The 18,353-nt window shown below is 45.2% G+C and overlaps 1 protein-coding gene across 4 annotated transcripts in view; it reads left to right on the forward strand.

The window, feature by feature from the left end:
- The window catches only part of LSAMP (limbic system associated membrane protein), a 288,040-nt gene that overhangs the window by 249,653 nt on the left and 20,034 nt on the right, over positions 1 to 18,353 (forward strand). For 3 of the 4 annotated variants that reach the window (XM_052702829.1, XM_052702832.1, XM_052702841.1), the window contains exons 4-6: positions 9,630 to 9,764; positions 13,816 to 13,936; positions 14,819 to 14,967. In XM_052702829.1, coding sequence (XP_052558789.1) covers positions 9,630 to 9,764; positions 13,816 to 13,936; positions 14,819 to 14,967 — 405 coding nt within the window. Of the gene's footprint in view, positions 1 to 9,629; positions 9,765 to 13,815; positions 13,937 to 14,818; positions 14,968 to 15,799; positions 16,157 to 18,353 lie in introns of those variants that run through there. The other variant, XM_052702850.1, reaches the window with a different exon arrangement.

The following is an 18,353-nucleotide window of genomic DNA, read 5'->3' on the forward strand; positions in this document are numbered from 1 at the left end:
CCCCATTCGTGCACCCATGCACATACACAGTTTTACCTTCTCCTACTGCCCAGCTCTGTTACTAAGCTCCGACATGTCTGCATTCAGAACAAGACCAGCAAATGTCAGGTTAAAAATGAATGTGTAGGGAATGTCCCTTTTCTCTAAGCTCATACCCTGCTAATGTATACCCCGAGGGGGAGGGTATTCATATATACAGATAGCTGTGGCTTTTGCTGAAGAGGAGCAAGGGAGATGAAGGTCTGGCCCAGCACCTAGCACTTCGAATGAAGTGACTTGTCAAGTATGCAACTGTGGCCAAGATCCTAGAAGCAGTAAATTTAGCAGCACTCACTTCCACTGACAGCCTGTCATGTGCTTGAAACATAAATAGTGGTGGAGACAAATCACTGCTGTTTTCCTATTAAGCTTTGGCCCACTGGCCTCCCAACTTGCCAGCAGCATTTCTACCTAGCCTGTTGCCATGCCTCATCTCAGGGACGGATGGGCCTCCCCACTGCAAGCTTTGGAAGTCGGGAAGGGAATTATTGTGCTGTTATTTCCTCAGGTGTCCTTGGTGTCTGGGTACTTGCTCAGCAGCTGATGGATTTCTCACTCAGGCCGTGTGCTGTCAATCCCTCCTCCCTCTGCCCAAGGTTGAGGGGACATGGGCCCTCTCCCTGGAGGTCTCAGGGTTTTCACCCCTGTCCCTGGTTGCTTCCACGTAGCCTCACAAGGTCGTGCTGATGGAGTAAATGAGGTGCTGATTTGAATAGGGGAGCAAAGGTGACATTTTCCAGTGCACCTGAGTGACTTGCAAGCACAAATGCCATTAAAAGCTGCTGGGTCTTGTTCAGTTAAAGCATTTAGAAGCTTTTGGAAACCTTGTTTTCAAGCATTAATTATTATATAACCATTTAATAAAACATGTCATCAGAAGCTTACATTAATCTTTACAGAGATGAGAGATCCCTTCGTGCTCTAAATTGAGGAATCAGCACATTTCCCCTTCTTCCCTCTCACCTATCAGGTGTGATTCCTCTTCCCTTCTCTCCTCGAGGAAGATGAAATTGTGCCGGTGATTAAGGTGTCCTGCTCTGTGTTGGTTTAATTAGAACAACTGCTATTTCAGCTATGGTAAAACTCTTGTGCTAATAAAACACCTTTCTCTTCAGAAGGGTTGCAGAAAGGAGCCAATGAGTCTGGCACATAAAATGAAGGTTTCTCATGCTCTTCGGTCAGTGTTTTTGGTCTGCCGTCTGTACCCTGCATCCAGTACAGCTGTTGAAGTTTTCTGTAAGCATCGTGAAAAGAAAGAGCATTGGGAACTGGGACAAAGGCAATGAAATACCTTTTTGTTTATTTTTTTTTCTCAGACTTTCTTGTAGTCTCACAAGGTAACGTGCTGGAAGAAATGGGAAGGTGGTTTGAAACTGTTTCTTCTACTCATCATCTTCTGCTTTCTCCCTTTCTGATATCTCATTTTCCTGATGGGAGAGGATCTAACTCGTAGCCATGATTTGCGGTAGAGCTGATGACCAGCAGCAGGAGCAGCATCTGGGAGCTGAAAAGCTCAAAATCAGGGCCTGTATTTCCTCACCGCTTGCCTCCCCTGTGCAATTGTATAAGCTGCAAGATGAGCAAAAGCCTTCCTCCTCCTTCGCAGTCAGCCTTGCTAGTTTGAGAGAGAGAGACTCCCTGTTCTTTGTAGAGCAAGGACGTGTTTAATAGCATAGGAATTACACACCCTGTGCTGAAGCAGTCATTTATCTGGACCAGTATCACTATGAATCAACAGCAGATAACTCAGATGATAATATCACAGGGGCCAGCCCAACTGATCTGAAGTTCCTGCAGTGTACGAGCCCAGGCAGTTATCTTAGCAGCACACTCCACCCTGCTCAAATCCTCTGTAATCCTTGTTTTGATACCTGGCAGTGCTTCATGCACACTCTGTCTTAAGAGCAGCCACCCAGCCTCAGCTTCCAATCCCCCACGTCCCCTGGAGAATAGCCCCTTGCTCCTTTCATGAATGACAGGTATGGTGATGGTGTCAGGCAGTCTCTGTGCTGGACCTAATTGAGAAACATTGCAGCAGGGAGAGTGGCCAACAGGAAAGCAAACAAAATGATTTTTCAAGGAGCTAATCCACCAATACAAATATTGGCGCCAGGCGTCACAACACACTGACGTGTTTTTGAAAGGGTAAATCTTGCTGAGGGGTGGCTTAACTCTTTGACCCCATTTCTACAGTTCAAAACTATAGCTGTGTAAAAGATCAGCGGAAAGATCCAGGCTGATACGGAAATCCCTGGTCTTTACGATTTAGTTGTGAACTCTGTGTTCAGAGTAGCCTTGCTGAAAACAGCGATGAGCTACAGGAATTGCGATCCTGCAAAAGCACATGAGATTCAGGGGCTGTGTGATCTGTCTGTGAAATGATTCACTCCGGTTTGCAGAGAAAGAACAGCAATGTATAAGCTTCTGAGTTAACGCTGTTTCCTATTTCGAGTAAATCTGGGACAGACTGTAATTTCTTAGGCCTTTTTCATGTTCTGAACATAAAAGCATGGAATTTGTGAGCTACACTGAATCTTTGTATTATTTTTATTTTTTGTATTTCTTACAATGTTTAAGTTACATTGAAGTTCTGGGTTCATTCTTACCCCTTCTTCTCAAAAAGTGCAAGTGTACATAACACAGAAGGCAACAAATCCACAGGGAAGAAACAGGGAAACATTTTTGTGGATGCCAGCGAAAGCACGCCGCTTGATTCTTGCACAATAGTATATTGAGCATGTCTTGCTCTACACAGGACACAGGACTCTTGTAAGGAACATAAGAAGAACATTTAAGGATGCCACCAAGCACAGACCAACCCTGTGGTTCTTACACTGGCTGACTGGCACAACCAGTACTACTGAGCACCATCACATGAGGTTTCCCAGAGTTCTAAGCCTGACATAAGGGTTCATGGAATTAAAGTGAGGACATTGCAGTCCGTTCCTGCTCCCTGCTGGCAGGACAGAAGCAATCTGGTTCAGCTGTGCTTTATGGAAAATGCCCCAGAATGGACTTCTTGCTGTTATCTTTTCCGTGGCCTTGAGTCCTCAGGGAAGAACTTGTCAAATTTGTCTTCCAACTGCTTAACGATGATAGCATGAGTGCTTTGTCCAAGATGGAAGAACTTGTAGGGGAAGGAGTAGAAGAGGCCAAATGAGAGGAAACCAGGTGACCCAGCCATGGGAGACAGTAGTGATTGGCTGCTTTCTGTTGCATTTTAATTACTTTTCATTAGTCTCCATGACATGCAGAAAACCTCAGTCCCATGCAGGAGGTCTCAGCTTACATTGCCTTCCTGTCCTTAACACAGTGGGCAACAAACCCCAGCTGTGCTACCATCTATGACTGCACATCATGTAACTCCTAAACTCGGGGCTGCTGGGCTGGCACTGGCGTTCTTGTTGGACCTCCTGCTTTCAACCAGCTTTTTATTAGCTGTTCCAGCACAGTCCCCTCAGCCTCGAGAACTTCTCTACCTTTCCCTTCCAATGCATGGTTTTATTCAAGCATCTGGTGTCATCGCAAGGATTCCTCCAGCTGATTATGATATCTGCCTCACATTGTAAAGTAACCTCCAATTTTGGGGATGGAGGAACAGTGCAATTATTGGTTTGTTTGTGTTTGTATGTCATTTTCTTGGCAGTGGGATTAGTACTTGATGTTTCTTAGCACTGTCCTAACACAACTCACATCGCAGCATGCAACATTTAGGGAGTATAATACTGTAGGTGTGACATTAGATGACTTAATTTACCTTGTGGCTGATAATTTACTTTATACACTGGCATCACGGCCAAGTTCTGTGCAAGAGCAATTTAGCTATTAAAAAAATGCTGTTTCTGTTCATTAAAAAAGTGTTAGCAAACTTGGGTCCAATTCAATAAGTAATGGTGGGGGGGAGACGAAGGGGGGAAAGAAGAAGAAAAGAGATGGACATCTCAAGCTGAGGCAGAATGAAATATCTTTTTCTGATTCAACAAAATCAGAATTTGGTATTTCAGAGAAAGGTTCCCTTCCTTATGTCCACATAAGTTTTGAACAGAAAAAATGTACTCAGTTATTGAGACATAGTGGTCTCTTGCACACCTGCTCTGTGCCCACATCCAGTGGTGTGTGCATGAGACAACCTTTAGTGGTCACTTATAAAAAGGGGGAGCAGGAGTTTGGAGACAGAGGCTGCTTTCATCCAGAGCTGTTGTACGGGAGGAGGGTCCTAGGTGTGCAGGCTTCCTGAGCTGTTGGGGCACAGTCCTGGCTGGAAAGGTACAGCAGCCAGCTCAGCACAGAAGAAGAAAATGGGATCGCTTTTGAGCAAGGTCCCATGAACGACAGGAAAAGTCATGGCAGGGTATTTCCTCCTGATTTGACTCATTCGCATCCATGGAACCAGAGCTCAGCCAGAGCCCTCACTGGCACTGCACTAGTTTTTTGGTTCATGTGTAATAGCTACAGACCTAAGGGCATGGGAGGCATGAGGCCAGCTTGAACAATAAATACCCTGCTGTGCCTTGCTCCCTGAACAAAGTAATTATTGCCTTATTACATCTGACCCCTCTCTTCCTGTCCCTCTGGCAGTGGTGACTCCATGGCAGCCTGTGCCTCTCTGCACTGTGCATCTCTGTTCGCCACCATTTCTCTTCCTGCCTTTATATCTCACTCTTTGGCTCAATGCATTTCTCTGTGTCTGTAGCTGGCCACCATTTTCTCTTTTTCTCAGTCCCTGAAGAATCTCACTTTGTTTCCATTTCCCTCTCCCAGCTTCAGCTTCTGTCCCTCTCTTTGTTCCCTCTCTATTATCTTTCATTTTCTCCATCTATTTTTCTCCGTATCCTGTGCCATGCTCATTTTTCTACCTTCCCTCCTTGCTGTAGCATTGTAGCACTGACGGTCCCTTTGCTCATCTACCATCTGCTGCTCTCCACTGATCTCTTTGCTAAAAACAAGCTTCTTCAGCTAAGGGACAGAAAAATTGCCAAGTTCATTGGAATCTGTGATGGGTGAGGAGACGGAGGCTGATAAATGAAAACTTCAAAGTTTTGAATTAGAAAAAAAATCCCAGCTAGATGTAAAACAAGAAAATGACGTCTAAGTCTCCTGTGGCTATTTTTGGCTTTTAGAAGACTATTTCTAGGGAATACAAGTTGCAGAGGGAAGAAAGAAAGTTAAGAGGGCAAGACCTTCAACAGTAAATGGACAGTGCAGAGGGAATAAAACTTCAGCATTGGAAGTTGCCACACACAAAATACACCACTTCAAATGGCATTTATTGATTTGCACTCCTTTTTCATCCCTTTACATCTTGTTTTAGGCAGAGGAGAGCCCAGCCAGGACACATAGCCCCTTCTGCTCGCCCCTCTTCACAACTACAAAGGGACTTGGAAGAAACACACAGAGGCAGAGCATCTGATCTCTTTTTGCACATACCAAATGCAAACAGATACTTTCATGGAGCTTGAGCTTCAGTTTAATAGAAAAACACAACGGAATTAAAAAGAGAAATGTACTGAGGAAATTTCTGCACAAGGAGGAGCCCAGTGTGGGAGGCACAAAAAGGAGAGGATGGCACACATGGTTGCCACCTCTACGAGTGCACCCATTTCTAAAATGTCCATAAACACATGGGGAAGGTCCAAGTCTTGTGTTTCTGCATGCACAGTGTGATTTGGCAGCATGGATGAGAGCATAGGCAGGTGTGCATGTCACTGGGGGATAATATGCAGAGGGGCTTCTGTGGGGGCTTCTATGAGGGCACGTCCATGGGCTGGGGAGAAAGATGCTTCTTGCCAGTAGGCTGGCCTGCAGGGCTGGTTTGCTGTTAGGGTTCATGATTTAATTTATGAACCCAGGGGATATGAAATGTGGCTGAGGCAGGCAGGCAGAGGAGACACATAGTAGGCCCCTCACAGCAAAGGAGTTGCCCCAAAAAAGACAACACAGCTGGGGGACAGCACTTGTGAGCAAGGACGGTTTTGGCAGTGAGGCCAGGATTGTTCCCCTGGGTAGTGCACTTAAGGCAGATGTTTTCTGTCAGTGGGGAACAGAGCAGCTCACTTGCCACGAGCTGGCAGTCCCGCTCTTCGCCTAACAGAGTATGTTCTTTGTTGTATGCACCAGAGAGCACTGCCCCAACCTTCTCCCTCCCCGCTTTGATAAACTGCAACGTGACAACCATCAGCTCCCTGCCAAAGCTGGCTTCTGCGCTGAAACATTTGTAAATTTGCTCTGTGTATGGAGCTGTGTTTCTGTTCCCCCCCCCTCGCTTTGCCTTGGAGGTTAGAGTTAATATGACTCACCTAATCTGGCTGCCAAGGTGAATTAGTGAAAACATCTCTACAGCTCTGTGCAAGATATCACAACCTGACATTTTTCTAACACACCGTGATATATCTTTTTTCTCTCTCTGATGCGTACTATGACACCTCAATTTTATATAAATGCTCTTTGTTACGAATGGTTAATGTACTCTAGGGAGACAGGGCTGCAAGCAAACGGGTCCTACTTGCAATGGGATTAACCAAGTTGTTTTAGGAAAATGTTGATGCCCAGGGTTGAAACAGATCACTGCTGCAGGGACAGGATCAGTGATACCACCACCACTGTTTCAGACAGCCTATCACAGAAACTTCTCCTGAAGTGGTATGCTCATATCTGCATCCTAGGGCAGAGGAATAAGGAGCTAAGTAGGCTTGGTGGTATCTTCAGCTTCCTTTAACACAGAAGCCTCCCTTTCACACATGCTGGTAGAGCTCCACTGGGCAAAGCAGCAGCCCCTCATATGAATCACCTGCTGGTAAGGGCTGCACGTTGCTGCTGGAAGCCCTTCTGCTGGACACAGCACATGGTTTTAAGTGCATGTGTATACATCAGAGAGGAGCTGAAAAATATCTTCACTTAGGAAATTGTGCACTTCTTGGGATACTTTCTGGAGCCCCTACGATGCAGTGCTCTGATAGACAGACTTAGCAGCACCCCTAATGAGGGTGCCACTCCATTAGAGCTGGTAAGTCACCCTCAACCCTTTTTTCATTACAGTGACAGTCTTGTGACAAGGGCAAATTGCAGGAGAAGCAAGTCCCACTTGGAATGAGCCCTGTGTATAAACAAGGCAGAACTGCAGAGCAAATGATTTGCAAAGCAGAGGCAAATTATGTTTTAACCTTTTCCCTGTAAGTCTTTCCTGGATGTCCAATTAACTTTCCAGTCAACTGGCTGACCTACCAACTGGGAGTGCTGCTGTGAGAGGAGTGGAGTGGTGGTTGTCAGCTCGGACTGAGGGTGGCATTTTCAAAGAGCATTATTAGCAGGCAGCAGCGTGTTAGAAGATGATGTGGGAATTAGAGGAGATCCCAGCCTCCCAACCAAAAATGATTCGTGCTATGGCAGAAACACACCAGATGTATTGGCTATACAAACAGCACCACAGTGCAGAAGTGTTGCAGTTCTCTGCCTATGTTCAGCTGTGGCGATGCTTCGTATCTGAAATGCTGTGTACAGTTTAGGGTGTTGTCAGAGAGATCTAAACGGAAAGAGCAGGAATGAATAAGGTCTACAAAACCTCACCAATAGAGAAAGGTTGAAAGACCTGGCACTATTCAGCCAAAAAAAAACAACCTGGTGGCAATCAAGGGAAGAGTATAAGTGATTTAAAGTTGATAAAAGACTATTGCGGAGAAGGAGGGAATGAGTATTTGTTCTTTTTGTCAATAGGTGGCAAAGACAAAAATAATAGATTTAAATTGCAGCAAGGAAGACTTGGTCAGGCTGCAGGGAAATGGTTTCAGCAGCAAGGACAGGGAAGCACAGGAACAGCCTGTTCAGAGAGACTGCGGAGCCTGTCACTGGAGGGCAGGGCAGGGCTGTCACCAAGAAACAACCCTTGTGTCATGCTAAAGTATGGGAATGGGCTTGATGGGCACTGAAGCTCTTTCCCGTACCAGGACTGGCCTAGCCCTGCTCCTACAGGAGTTAATATTCTCAGACTTATTCATGAGTTACCCCACTGAAAAATACCTATGCAAATCCTGCCCTACTTCTTCCTCCAGGAACTCTGCCCTGGCTGTCCATAAGCACCAGCATAAGATTGAAGCAGTGTCTCAGAGCACTGGCAGGGTTTTGCCAATGGATTGCCTTGTAAAATACATGTCACCATGCAGAAAGACATACAGGTTTAGATGCTGTACTAGATAACATGATTTAGTGGGGAAATATTGGTGATAGGTGCATGGTTGAACTGGATGATCTTGGAGGTTTTTTCCAACCTTGGTGATTCTATGATTCTGTCGTTGTAAGGCATCTCAGCTGACTGCTAGGGATGAGAAAACCTGCATCAGAGCAGTTGGAAATTTGAGATCTACCAATGAGGTATCCACTCATCTGAACATCTGGTAGGAGTTGGAGGAGGGATCACTGAAAGAAGGGGGAAAGCTTGTCTTTCTATGGGCTTAAAAGATGCATGTGCTGTGTGTCTCCATGACAGGGGGTGGTTTTCCCTTAGAACGGTTCTGAAAATTGCCTGGAGAAAAGAAAAGGGCAGAAATAATGGTGTGACAGACAGATTTCTGAGTAGATTCTGAAGTTGCTCAAGTTCCTATCTCTAGTGCAGAAGTCAAATCACTCTGTGTGTGTGGTGCACCCAGCTTGCCCAGGCTTATACACTGCAGCAGCCAAATGTCTTTGTGTGGTAGGATTTGTTGCAGGTGACTATAGGGGACTTGAGCTCCGAAGAGGGGCTTAAATCAGTGCTGCAGAGCCGAGGAGCAGCCCTGTCCTCCAGGCCTTGGCTGAGCTCCGTCAAACTAATGGGAAGTGGGCACAATTTCAGAAGTGCTCAGCACCCTTTGAGCAGAAATTGTCTCCTGGGCAGAGTTTCACTGGAAAATCTGACTGCTCTCCTAGAAGCCTGAAAAGAGAGTCCTTGTTGTGTTGATGTTTTCTTTGAGGGGGTATGAGGGGAAATCTGTCCTGATTCTCGAGTCACAGCTTTCAGAGCTGTCCTAGCGAGGCAGCACAGCTTAAATGTGTCATTTCATGTACCGTAGATGGAGGATTCGTAATGATTATTGGGCTCTGTGGATCAAATGACACTTGATTTCTCAGTTTGGATGTGTTTAACTGTATGTAGCACGGCCTGATCGATGGCTCTTCAGGGTGGCAGCTGCTCTGAGAGGCAAAAAGACATTTTTCCCAGTTTGGCAGTGATGAAAGGGCTGCTGACAGTGCACCAGCATATCTGGGGAACCAGCCACCCCTGGTCAAGCACATCAGTGGGCTGACTTCTCTCAGTCATACCACAGAACTCAGTCCACCTTCACATGATGGAGATTGTGTCTATTGGGCAGCCTGTGCAACACTGTACTACCACTTGTGCTTCCTTCTCAATTTCCTGAACCTGAGTTTTTGATAACTAAATGAAATGCAAATATCTTGCTGATATGGCGTCTGAAATAACCTCGAAATAGCTCCCTCAGTGGCTGTTGTTTATTTGCAGAATCGCTGTTGTGATTGTTCCTCCATAGCAATTAAGCAGAAGGCTTCCCCAGTCTGTATGCTTACCAGAGAGCCATCACCTGTGTTTTTCTGTTCTGCAGGAAGGGAGTTTGAAGGTGAGGAGGAGTACCTGGAGATCTTGGGGATCACACGAGAGCAGTCGGGCAAGTATGAGTGCAAAGCTGCCAACGAGGTCGCTTCAGCAGATGTCAAGCAAGTCCGGGTCACTGTGAACTGTGAGTACCTCGCAGGAGAGCAATCCTTGCCTACGGGCAAGGATGGCTGTGGGGTAAATGGAGATGTCCTCCAGGTCCATGTTAAAGGATCTGAAATGGGGGAGAGCTATAAGGCTCTTACCATAGGGTGGAGTTTGTTCTTTAAATATCAAAATATGTAAGAAAAGGGGAGAAAAAAAGAGAGATGAATCATCACAGAATGGCGTGGGTTGAAAAGGACCACAGTGATCATCTAGTTTCAGCCCCCCTGCTATGTGCAGGATTGCCAACCACCAGACCAGGCTGCCCAGAGCTACATCCAGCCTGGCCTTGAATGCCTCCAGGGTTGGGGCATCCACAGCCTCCCTGGGCAACCTGTTCCAGTGTGTCACCACCATTTGTGTGAAAAACTTCCTCCTAATATTTAACTTAAACCTCAGTTTAAAACCATTCCCCCTTTTCCTATCACTATCCACCCTCATAAACAGTTGTACCCCCTCCTGTTTATATGTTCCCTTCAAGTATTGGAAGGCCACACTTGGAAGGCTCTCCCCGGAGCCTTCTCTTGTCTAAGCTGAACGAGCCCAGTTCCCTCAACCTTTCCTCACAGAAGAGGTGCTCCAGCCCTCTGATCATCTTAGTGGCCCTCCTCTGGACCCACTTTAAGAGCTCCATGTCCTTCCTGTACTGGGATCCCCAGTCCTGGATACAGTACTCCAGATGGGGCATCACAAGAAGTTTCAATGTGTTGCCTCTGTCACTTCCCTCAGACGTCCTGGCCATGCCGTGTTTTTACTTATTGATATTTGAGATAACAGCATAATGAAGAGCGTCTTCAGCAAGAATAGATAAGGTTCAGCCAGCTCAGAGTGAGCATCCATTTGACTCAGCTGCGCTTACATGGGCATCGTGCCCCAGTGGCCTGAGGGAATGCATGGTAGAGGCACCATTAGTGAGAGGGGGCAGAACATGACTTTTAAGCTGGTTTCAGGTCATGTGAAAAAAGCCTTCTGTGCGTCAATGCAGTACAGAAAAAATGTTTGGCGAAAGGAGCCTGCTATCCATCTCAGAGCACTCAGAGGTAGTGCCATGTGACTTACATCCCACTCCAGCTCCTGTGAATCCTCACTGGGTGATGCACTGCTGAGCAGGGCATGGACCACTTTGTGCATGCACACACACAGGGCGGATCCACCTCATCCTGCAGGTGCCCTTGCAGTGACATATGTCAGACCACCTTCGTTCCTGTAGCCTTGTATGTGTGTATGACCACCCCCATATGTGTATGGCTCATGTTTGGCACTAGTTATTTGGTAGGAATATACCCACCTGACTGCTCTGTTTCCCTGACTGGAAGCTAATAGCTCTGCAGCAAGGATGGATGTGACATACACCCCTCTCCTGACCTTCTTCAGGTGACTCACCAGAGCACTAACTTCAGCTGCAATTCAGGTGGTTGCAGGCATGAGTCAGCATGTGCACACATGCCCTTGATTCATAGGTAGCACCCCCTGCGAGTTGGTAGGTGCAGACCTGGCAGCAACAAGTGGCTTTGCCCATCCCTCTCTCATTTCCCACCACATGTGGTTTTAACACATCTTTGTGCCATTCTTGCTCTTCCTTTCCCTCTGAGCCCATCACATCATGTCAACTTTTCTGCCTTGCTTTAGAAGTCAAGGTTGCAGGCATTGCTTTTGGGGCCCCTGCAGCATCTTTGCAATCCAAACCACTTCGGCAGGAATTAGATGTTCCTGCTTTTAGCAGGGAGTTTGGAACTAGATGATCTTCCAACCCAAACCATTCTGTGATTCTATGAAAATTGGATGGTGGGAGTTTAGTAAAGGCTGCTTCATGGGCAGGCTTAACCAACTAGTGTGAAACTGCAGTAGCAGATATAATGAACTAAAGTTTTTGTTTTATGTGTGAAATATGTGGTTTGCTTTGTTGTTTGTAGGTTTTTGTTGGTTTGTTTGTTTGTTTGTTTGTTGTCAAAAACAACTGAGCTTATAAACCCAGGACGTTCCATTAAAAGCAATTAGTATTTTCAGATATTTCTATGAAGTATGATTTCAGTGCTGTATTTAGCATGGTTGGATGAACTCTATGTACAATTTTGACTTTGTTTCAACTTAGTTATTGGAGTGCTAGAGTGAGATCCTTTTTCTCATGGAATATGAAAAGAAGATCTGATGCAGTACTGCAGTATTAGTACATGGCCTAATGTGTAATGTGAGCAAATGATCATTTCCTGCAGGACCAAAAGGTTGCCAAGCATATGGATAGATTCAAAGAGGTCATGAGATGCACAGGAAAAAAAAAAATCGGTCCTGTTTGGGGGACGAAATCCAGATATTTGCATACTTCTTTCCTTATCTTGCTTTCTTAAGCTACACATGCAGTAGAAGCAATGAAAATCACAGTAAGATTGAAAAATGGGACTTGTCCCAAGTGAGGAGCTCCCTGGCCATCCCTTATCACCTGATCTCTCTCGGAGGCTGAGCAGCAGGCAGGTTGTCAGCCGACTGCAGGAGAAAGCAGCATGGCTCTGCTTCGGTCTCACACCACCACCTTCAGGCTTCTTGAGTAATGGCCCTGGCACATTGCAGATGGGAAACTGAGGCCTGGGGAAGCGAGGAGGGAAAGCAGCGAAGGAAGCCCACTCCTGGCTGCCCCGGCCAAATACGGAGTGGCTGCATTTCCTGGGCCCACCGAATGGTTCTGTTTATGGCATGACTCATCGCGCGCTCTGGGTTTAGTGAAGTGGAAAAGGCTTTTCTCACAGCAGCCTGCATGGTACAGCTTGTACAAAAAATTGGAGAAGGAGGCTTAAAAAATCACCTTCGCTATCCTTTTATTACCCCTCCTCCTTCCCGAATTAAAATATTTACGTGAACCCTCAGCCTTTGAATGCAGGATCCTATTTCTGTACACTTATTAATATTTATGATGTTAGAGGGCGCACTGCAATATCCCTAAAGCCCTGCATAAAATCCCGATTAAGGTCAGGAAAGGGATCACATTGAGCTGGCTAATGCGCTCACAACAAACTTCTCTCAGTGCGTTTTCCAGACAGCGCTATTTTTTTAATTTGACAGGCACGATCCATTCTGATTATTTTTTTGGCCTTCCTGTGCCAGGACGGACACAGGCAGCAGAGCTGTGCTCCGTGCACAGGCAGGGTGCTTTGCGGTGGCCTGAGCCTCAGCACGGCAGCTAGCTCTGAGTCCCTGAGCACTGGTGATGGCAGACAAGATGCCTACTCCCTCCCAGCAGCCAGGTGGAAATAATCCTGCCTTTTCATTGGTCCATCTTGTCACCAAGGCTGGAAAAGACCTTTAAGATCATCCAGTCCAACCGTCACCACCATGCCCACTAAGCATGTCCCTAAGTGCCGTATCTACATGTTTCATGAACACCAGGGACGGTGACTCCACCACCTCCTTGGGCAGCTAGATCCAATGCTTCACTACTCTTTTGGAGAAGAAATTCTTCTTGAAATCCAATCAGAACCTCCCCTAGCTCAACTTAAAGTGATAACCTCTCATCCTATCACTTGTTACTTGAGAGAAAAGATCAACCTTTCCTTTCTTATTATAGTTTTGACATTAGATGCAAAGGTTGTATGGAAATCAGTTTTTATGCTAGTGCTAAATTCCTGCTTTCTTTCTTTTGCTTCTGCTTTCTTTCTTTACCATTGATAAAGTCTTTCTCTCATCATCTTCTCTCTGATAAGGCCATGTGAACTAGAGATCCGTGGGTAAATATTCATGAATTACAGGAGTCTATCATTAACCTCAACTTTACCTGCATATGCCTGTGCAATTATGACAGAGCTTTATTCAGTGCCACTGAAGAGAAGCACGCGTAAGGAGTAATGCTGGTATAGTTATTAGAGGAGTTCAAAGAGCAGATATTTTTCAGAGGAGCAGGGGCTGGTTGTGCCCCAGCATACGGCTGCTATAGTCTTCCACTAGCACCAATGGTTTGCTTAAGGAAGCCAGTTCCTGAAGCAGTTCTACTTTTTTTCCATCCATCTGGAAGTTGTGAGTTACCCAGTGTTTCTTTCCTGCAGACCCTCCCACCATCACAGAGTCCAAGAGCAATGAGGCAGCCACGGGACGACAAGCCTTACTCCGCTGTGAGGCATCAGCAGTGCCCACGCCTGATTTTGAGTGGTACAGGGATGACACCAGGTAAGGCCATTAGCTCTCCTTTTCCTTTCTCTACATTTCAGTCCACTCACTAGGGCATCCTTAGACAATCAGCTGTCATCCTCAGTTCTTCTCTTCAAGCAAATTACTCTCTGTGTGCTATGTAAGTCAAGACTGTCCCTTCAGCCCAGGCAGAGGCAGTGTGATTGGGACTGGAAAAGGCAGTCCTTCTCTAAACCAGAGATGCTGAAGGGAGAGCTAAAGATGAAGCTCCTGCCTTTAAATCAGTAATGGAACAATTCACAATTAAGACATTAGTCGTGCTTCCTTCCTTCCGGTGTTCATGTGTTAAATAGATCGTTATGAAAAAATAGTGTTGCTCTCCAAGTATGTAACTCCAATCTAGCCATCTACTTCTAGGCGAGGTATAAGAAAATGAGTAAAAGGATCTGTTCCTTATACCTGAGCATTTACATTGCATTTAGAAAGTAGTGTTATTACTGTAGTTTTTTGGCTCACTCATGTCTGCAGGCTCAGGGGTGGCCTGGCTTTTGTAAATGCTCATATTAAAATATATTAATTGGTATGTTTCACTAAAAATCATTGTTCCAAGTATGAACTAGCCCTCAGTTGGTCGTTGTAAGTTCATTTCCCAGTGTAAGCCAGTGCTGAACAAAGGCTTCTTCCCTTTCCCTCAGCTTTTCTTTCTTCTCCACTGCTTTACCAGAGGCACTCCTCTCTGCTGCACCCCTTTTTCCTTTCATTGGCTCCTGCTTCCCATCAGTGCCTTCCCTGGCCTCTTTCTTCTCACGTCTCCTCACTGCCTGCCTCCATCCTCACCTGCCAGCTGGTCTGAAGAGCATTGATTTCCTCCCCAAAACACAATGGCCACTGCACTGCACTCCTCTTCTCCTATCTTTCCAGGATAAACAGTGCCAATGGTCTGGAGATAAAGAGCACGGGGAGCCAGTCTCTGCTCATGGTGGCTAACGTCACTGAGGAGCACTATGGGAACTACACCTGTGTGGCTGCCAACAAGCTGGGAGTCACAAATGCCAGCCTATACCTTTACAGTAAGTATAGAAGAGGGCGAGGGGAGGTCCAGGTCACTCTCACAAAGAAGAACCAGGCTGCTTTGTAAGCATGCAGGATCACTGGTCCGTAAAACACTGCTTGTCAACCTTGCCAAACCTCTAGCTGAGAACTGACTGCTTTGGACACATACATGTCCACACTCAGAGTGAAACACGAACGCAGCCAAATTAAAAGGTTAAGGTCAAGCCCTTTGATTGACTTTATTTGCCAAAGTCAGACTTTGTTAAAATAATCAAAATGTGTTTGTTTTAAGACTGGAACTGAAAACTCCCTCAGAGTGAAAGCCCTTTTAACAAGCAGAGAAAAGGCCAAGGCTCGAAGGGGCTGTGACAGCTGAGAAATGACAAGTAATTCAGAGAGGTGGAGAGAACTAGCCACTGAGCCTGAGGAGAACAAGAGAGTCAAGAAAAAGAGAAATGAGTTTGAAAGCAGGAGAAAATGGGAAGGAAGGAAGTAGCATAAGACAGAATGATTTAAGGGGGCATACCTTGGGGAACATGGGGGAAAAGATAATCAGCAGGTGAGATATGAAACAACTTTCTGGGATCTCATTGCTCCCTTTCAGTGACTGAGTTTTTGTGGTAAATTAAGAAGAAAGAAGCTGGGGCCATGACAAACTCCAAAAACAGAATTACCTGCTGATTCCAAATTTTGCATCTGGTTCTGTCCTGCCCTATGTTAAGCCCCTGTTCTTCTCCTCCCACCCATGCACACATGGGTATATTCACTATGGTGTTTTCAAAACCCAGTTCTGTATTCAAGGCACAAATCCTGGACTCAGCTTTCACTGCACATTTCTATTGCCTCCAGAAATAGACTGAAGCAGAATGACCCACTCACACAAATGGACCAGAGACTGAGAAGTGACATAGGGTATTCTTCTGCTGATCTCAAACTGAATTAAAGCACTCAGGCCACGACCTGCATGACCTTCTAAACAGAAACAAAAATAAACTATGCAAATCTGTCTTAGTGTGAGAGGCAGTCTAATGTAGTCTCTGTTGTGGGGTCAGATAAATCAAAGTATCAGGAAAAAAAAGTGTTTTGGTTTGGCTTTGTTTTTTAGCAGATGTACTGCAAAAGTACAGATCCATTGGCATTCTTTGTTTGCCACCTCTAGATTTATTACATTGCAGTTTGAATTCTTGTAAAATTTGGGTGCGTTCTGTGGATTTTTTTTTCGTGAAGAATAGATTTATCATAAAAGTACATATATTTGATTTCCTGCTGCATTTGGTGAGGGAAACAAAGCAAATTTCTACTTTGAAGGTCTTTTCACCCTCATCTTGTGACTGTCATGAGATTCAAATGAAATTCTCAGGCAGCAATCTGGAACACAGTTTTCAGATACTTGAGATTTGTTCTTGCTGATATTAATATAATGCTAAGTTTAGAATCCATTATTTGTGGCTGCATTCTAAATTTGGCCCTCTCTATTGGTTCCTGTTGCACAGATGAGCTGAATGCATCACTGAAACAAAATATAAGATGAAATTCAATAATGTATGTATGGACACGTGATATTAGACAGGGGTTGGTTTTTGCTAGAAAAGCATTTTGCACGACTTGAGAGCTTCACCTCAAAGGATCTCAAAGGATTTGCTAGCAATGAATATTTTAACATCGCAAGTTATTCAGAAATCAGTGAGTGTTATTAGCACTTTTTGCAGTAGGAAGACTAAGAAACAGAGTGAAGAAGTGGTTTACCCATGGTCATGAATTCAGTGGCAGAACCTATAAGAAAAGTGAGGAGATCTTGCAGAGTTGCCAGTATCTATACTGAGAGGAAAGGTGGCAACTGTTACGGATGACTTGAACAAGGAAATAAAGTGAGGGTGCTATTTTAACCTCCTTTTAATGTGTGTTGAGGTAACTTTCCTTCTATCAAGTTGTTGGATTTTGTTCATCATTTTTGCAGTAAAAATTCAAGTGCTATCTGTGCCGTGAAACACTTGAGAACTTGTGAAGTAGCAACTTCACAAGAGCCAGAAGAATGGAGGTACAGGAGGTGAGAAAGATTAGACGATTTTCCTCAAACTGTTTCCAACTTCTGTTTTTGTTGTTTAGTTAATTCCCATTTTCTTCAGCATTCAGTGTTGTGGAGGGAGAAAGCCATTGTGAAAATTGTGTAATATTATTTCAGGAACTCTCCATTCTCCTTCTAGTTAGTATGGAAAAGAGAAAAACATTAAGTTCAGGCAGACTCCTGTTGGTACTCCTAAGGTTAAAAAATCAGGGAGGAGGTGAGTGAAGGGAATCAAGCTTCATAAAGAAGTGGCCAGAAACCTACAAGCCCAGCTGACAAAAATGCTGCACTGATCTCAAATAACCAGCAATGCACAATCCCAGCCACAGACTCAAGCATAAGAAAAATTAAGAAAAGCAACGCCAAGTTTTTTCAAGGTACAGTGCATACTCAAATACTCAGTGTTTTTCTTCCAGGATTTTTATTTTAATTTTTTTTTAAATAGAGATCAAGCTTACTGTAGGGCAGCATCCCAGCAGGGAGGCAGACACAGTGGCCCACTGTAAAAAAAAACACAACAACAACAAAAAGTGGCGGTCAGCAGTGCAGTAACAAGCAGAATGTTAGTAATGAGGTACTGGCAGCTTTGTCTGAGGTGGAGGGCAGATGGGGAGCTAGCAAAATGATGTGAAAGAACAGTTCAGCAACAGAGAAAAATGGGTGTCTTCCATTCCATGAAGTCTCCGCCTGCATTTAAAAACTCTGAGAGACCAAGTGCCTTAAAAGTCAATGCCATAGTTAGAAGATGCATTAAATTACAAAAGCAGCTTCCTAGAGCTGTATGAATAGATAGCTAGTGATCTTCCATAAAGGATGTAGCAGCATGAATGCCTGCTGTAGGTGGAGAGATTTATACTCCTCTCTCCTGGAGACAGAGCTTATAGCAACGCACAAATAGCGATACTGGGTCTGTCTTACCCAGGGTCCTGTCTCCAGCAACAATTTGGAATACGTTTGCAGACAGCACACATGTGTACTGTCTGATGATACAGAGGATCTGATAGCTTGCTGCCATCCCCTCCTCCTTGCTTCTTACTCCCCCTGCTCTATGCCCCAAGCTTTTGTTATTTCCCATACTCTAATACCAGTGGGCCACACACCAAGGCAGCTCAACTTGTGAAAACATAAGGGAGCTTTACCACCCACCCTCTGAATGCTCCCAAATGTTTTCTTCTGTTGCAGGGAGCTGAGTTAGTTCAGGGAAAGGTTCAAGGAGCACCAGAGCCCATGCAGGAGGGAGGGACATGCCCACACAGAATCACAGAATCATAGAATGGCCTGGGTTGAAAAGGACCACAATGATCATCTAGTTTCAACCCCCCTGCTGTGTGCAGGGTC

Source organism: Tympanuchus pallidicinctus, unplaced genomic scaffold, assembly GCF_026119805.1.
Source record: "Tympanuchus pallidicinctus isolate F22 unplaced genomic scaffold, pur_lepc_1.0 scaffold10, whole genome shotgun sequence".
NCBI classification, from domain to species: Eukaryota; Metazoa; Chordata; class Aves; order Galliformes; family Phasianidae; genus Tympanuchus; species Tympanuchus pallidicinctus.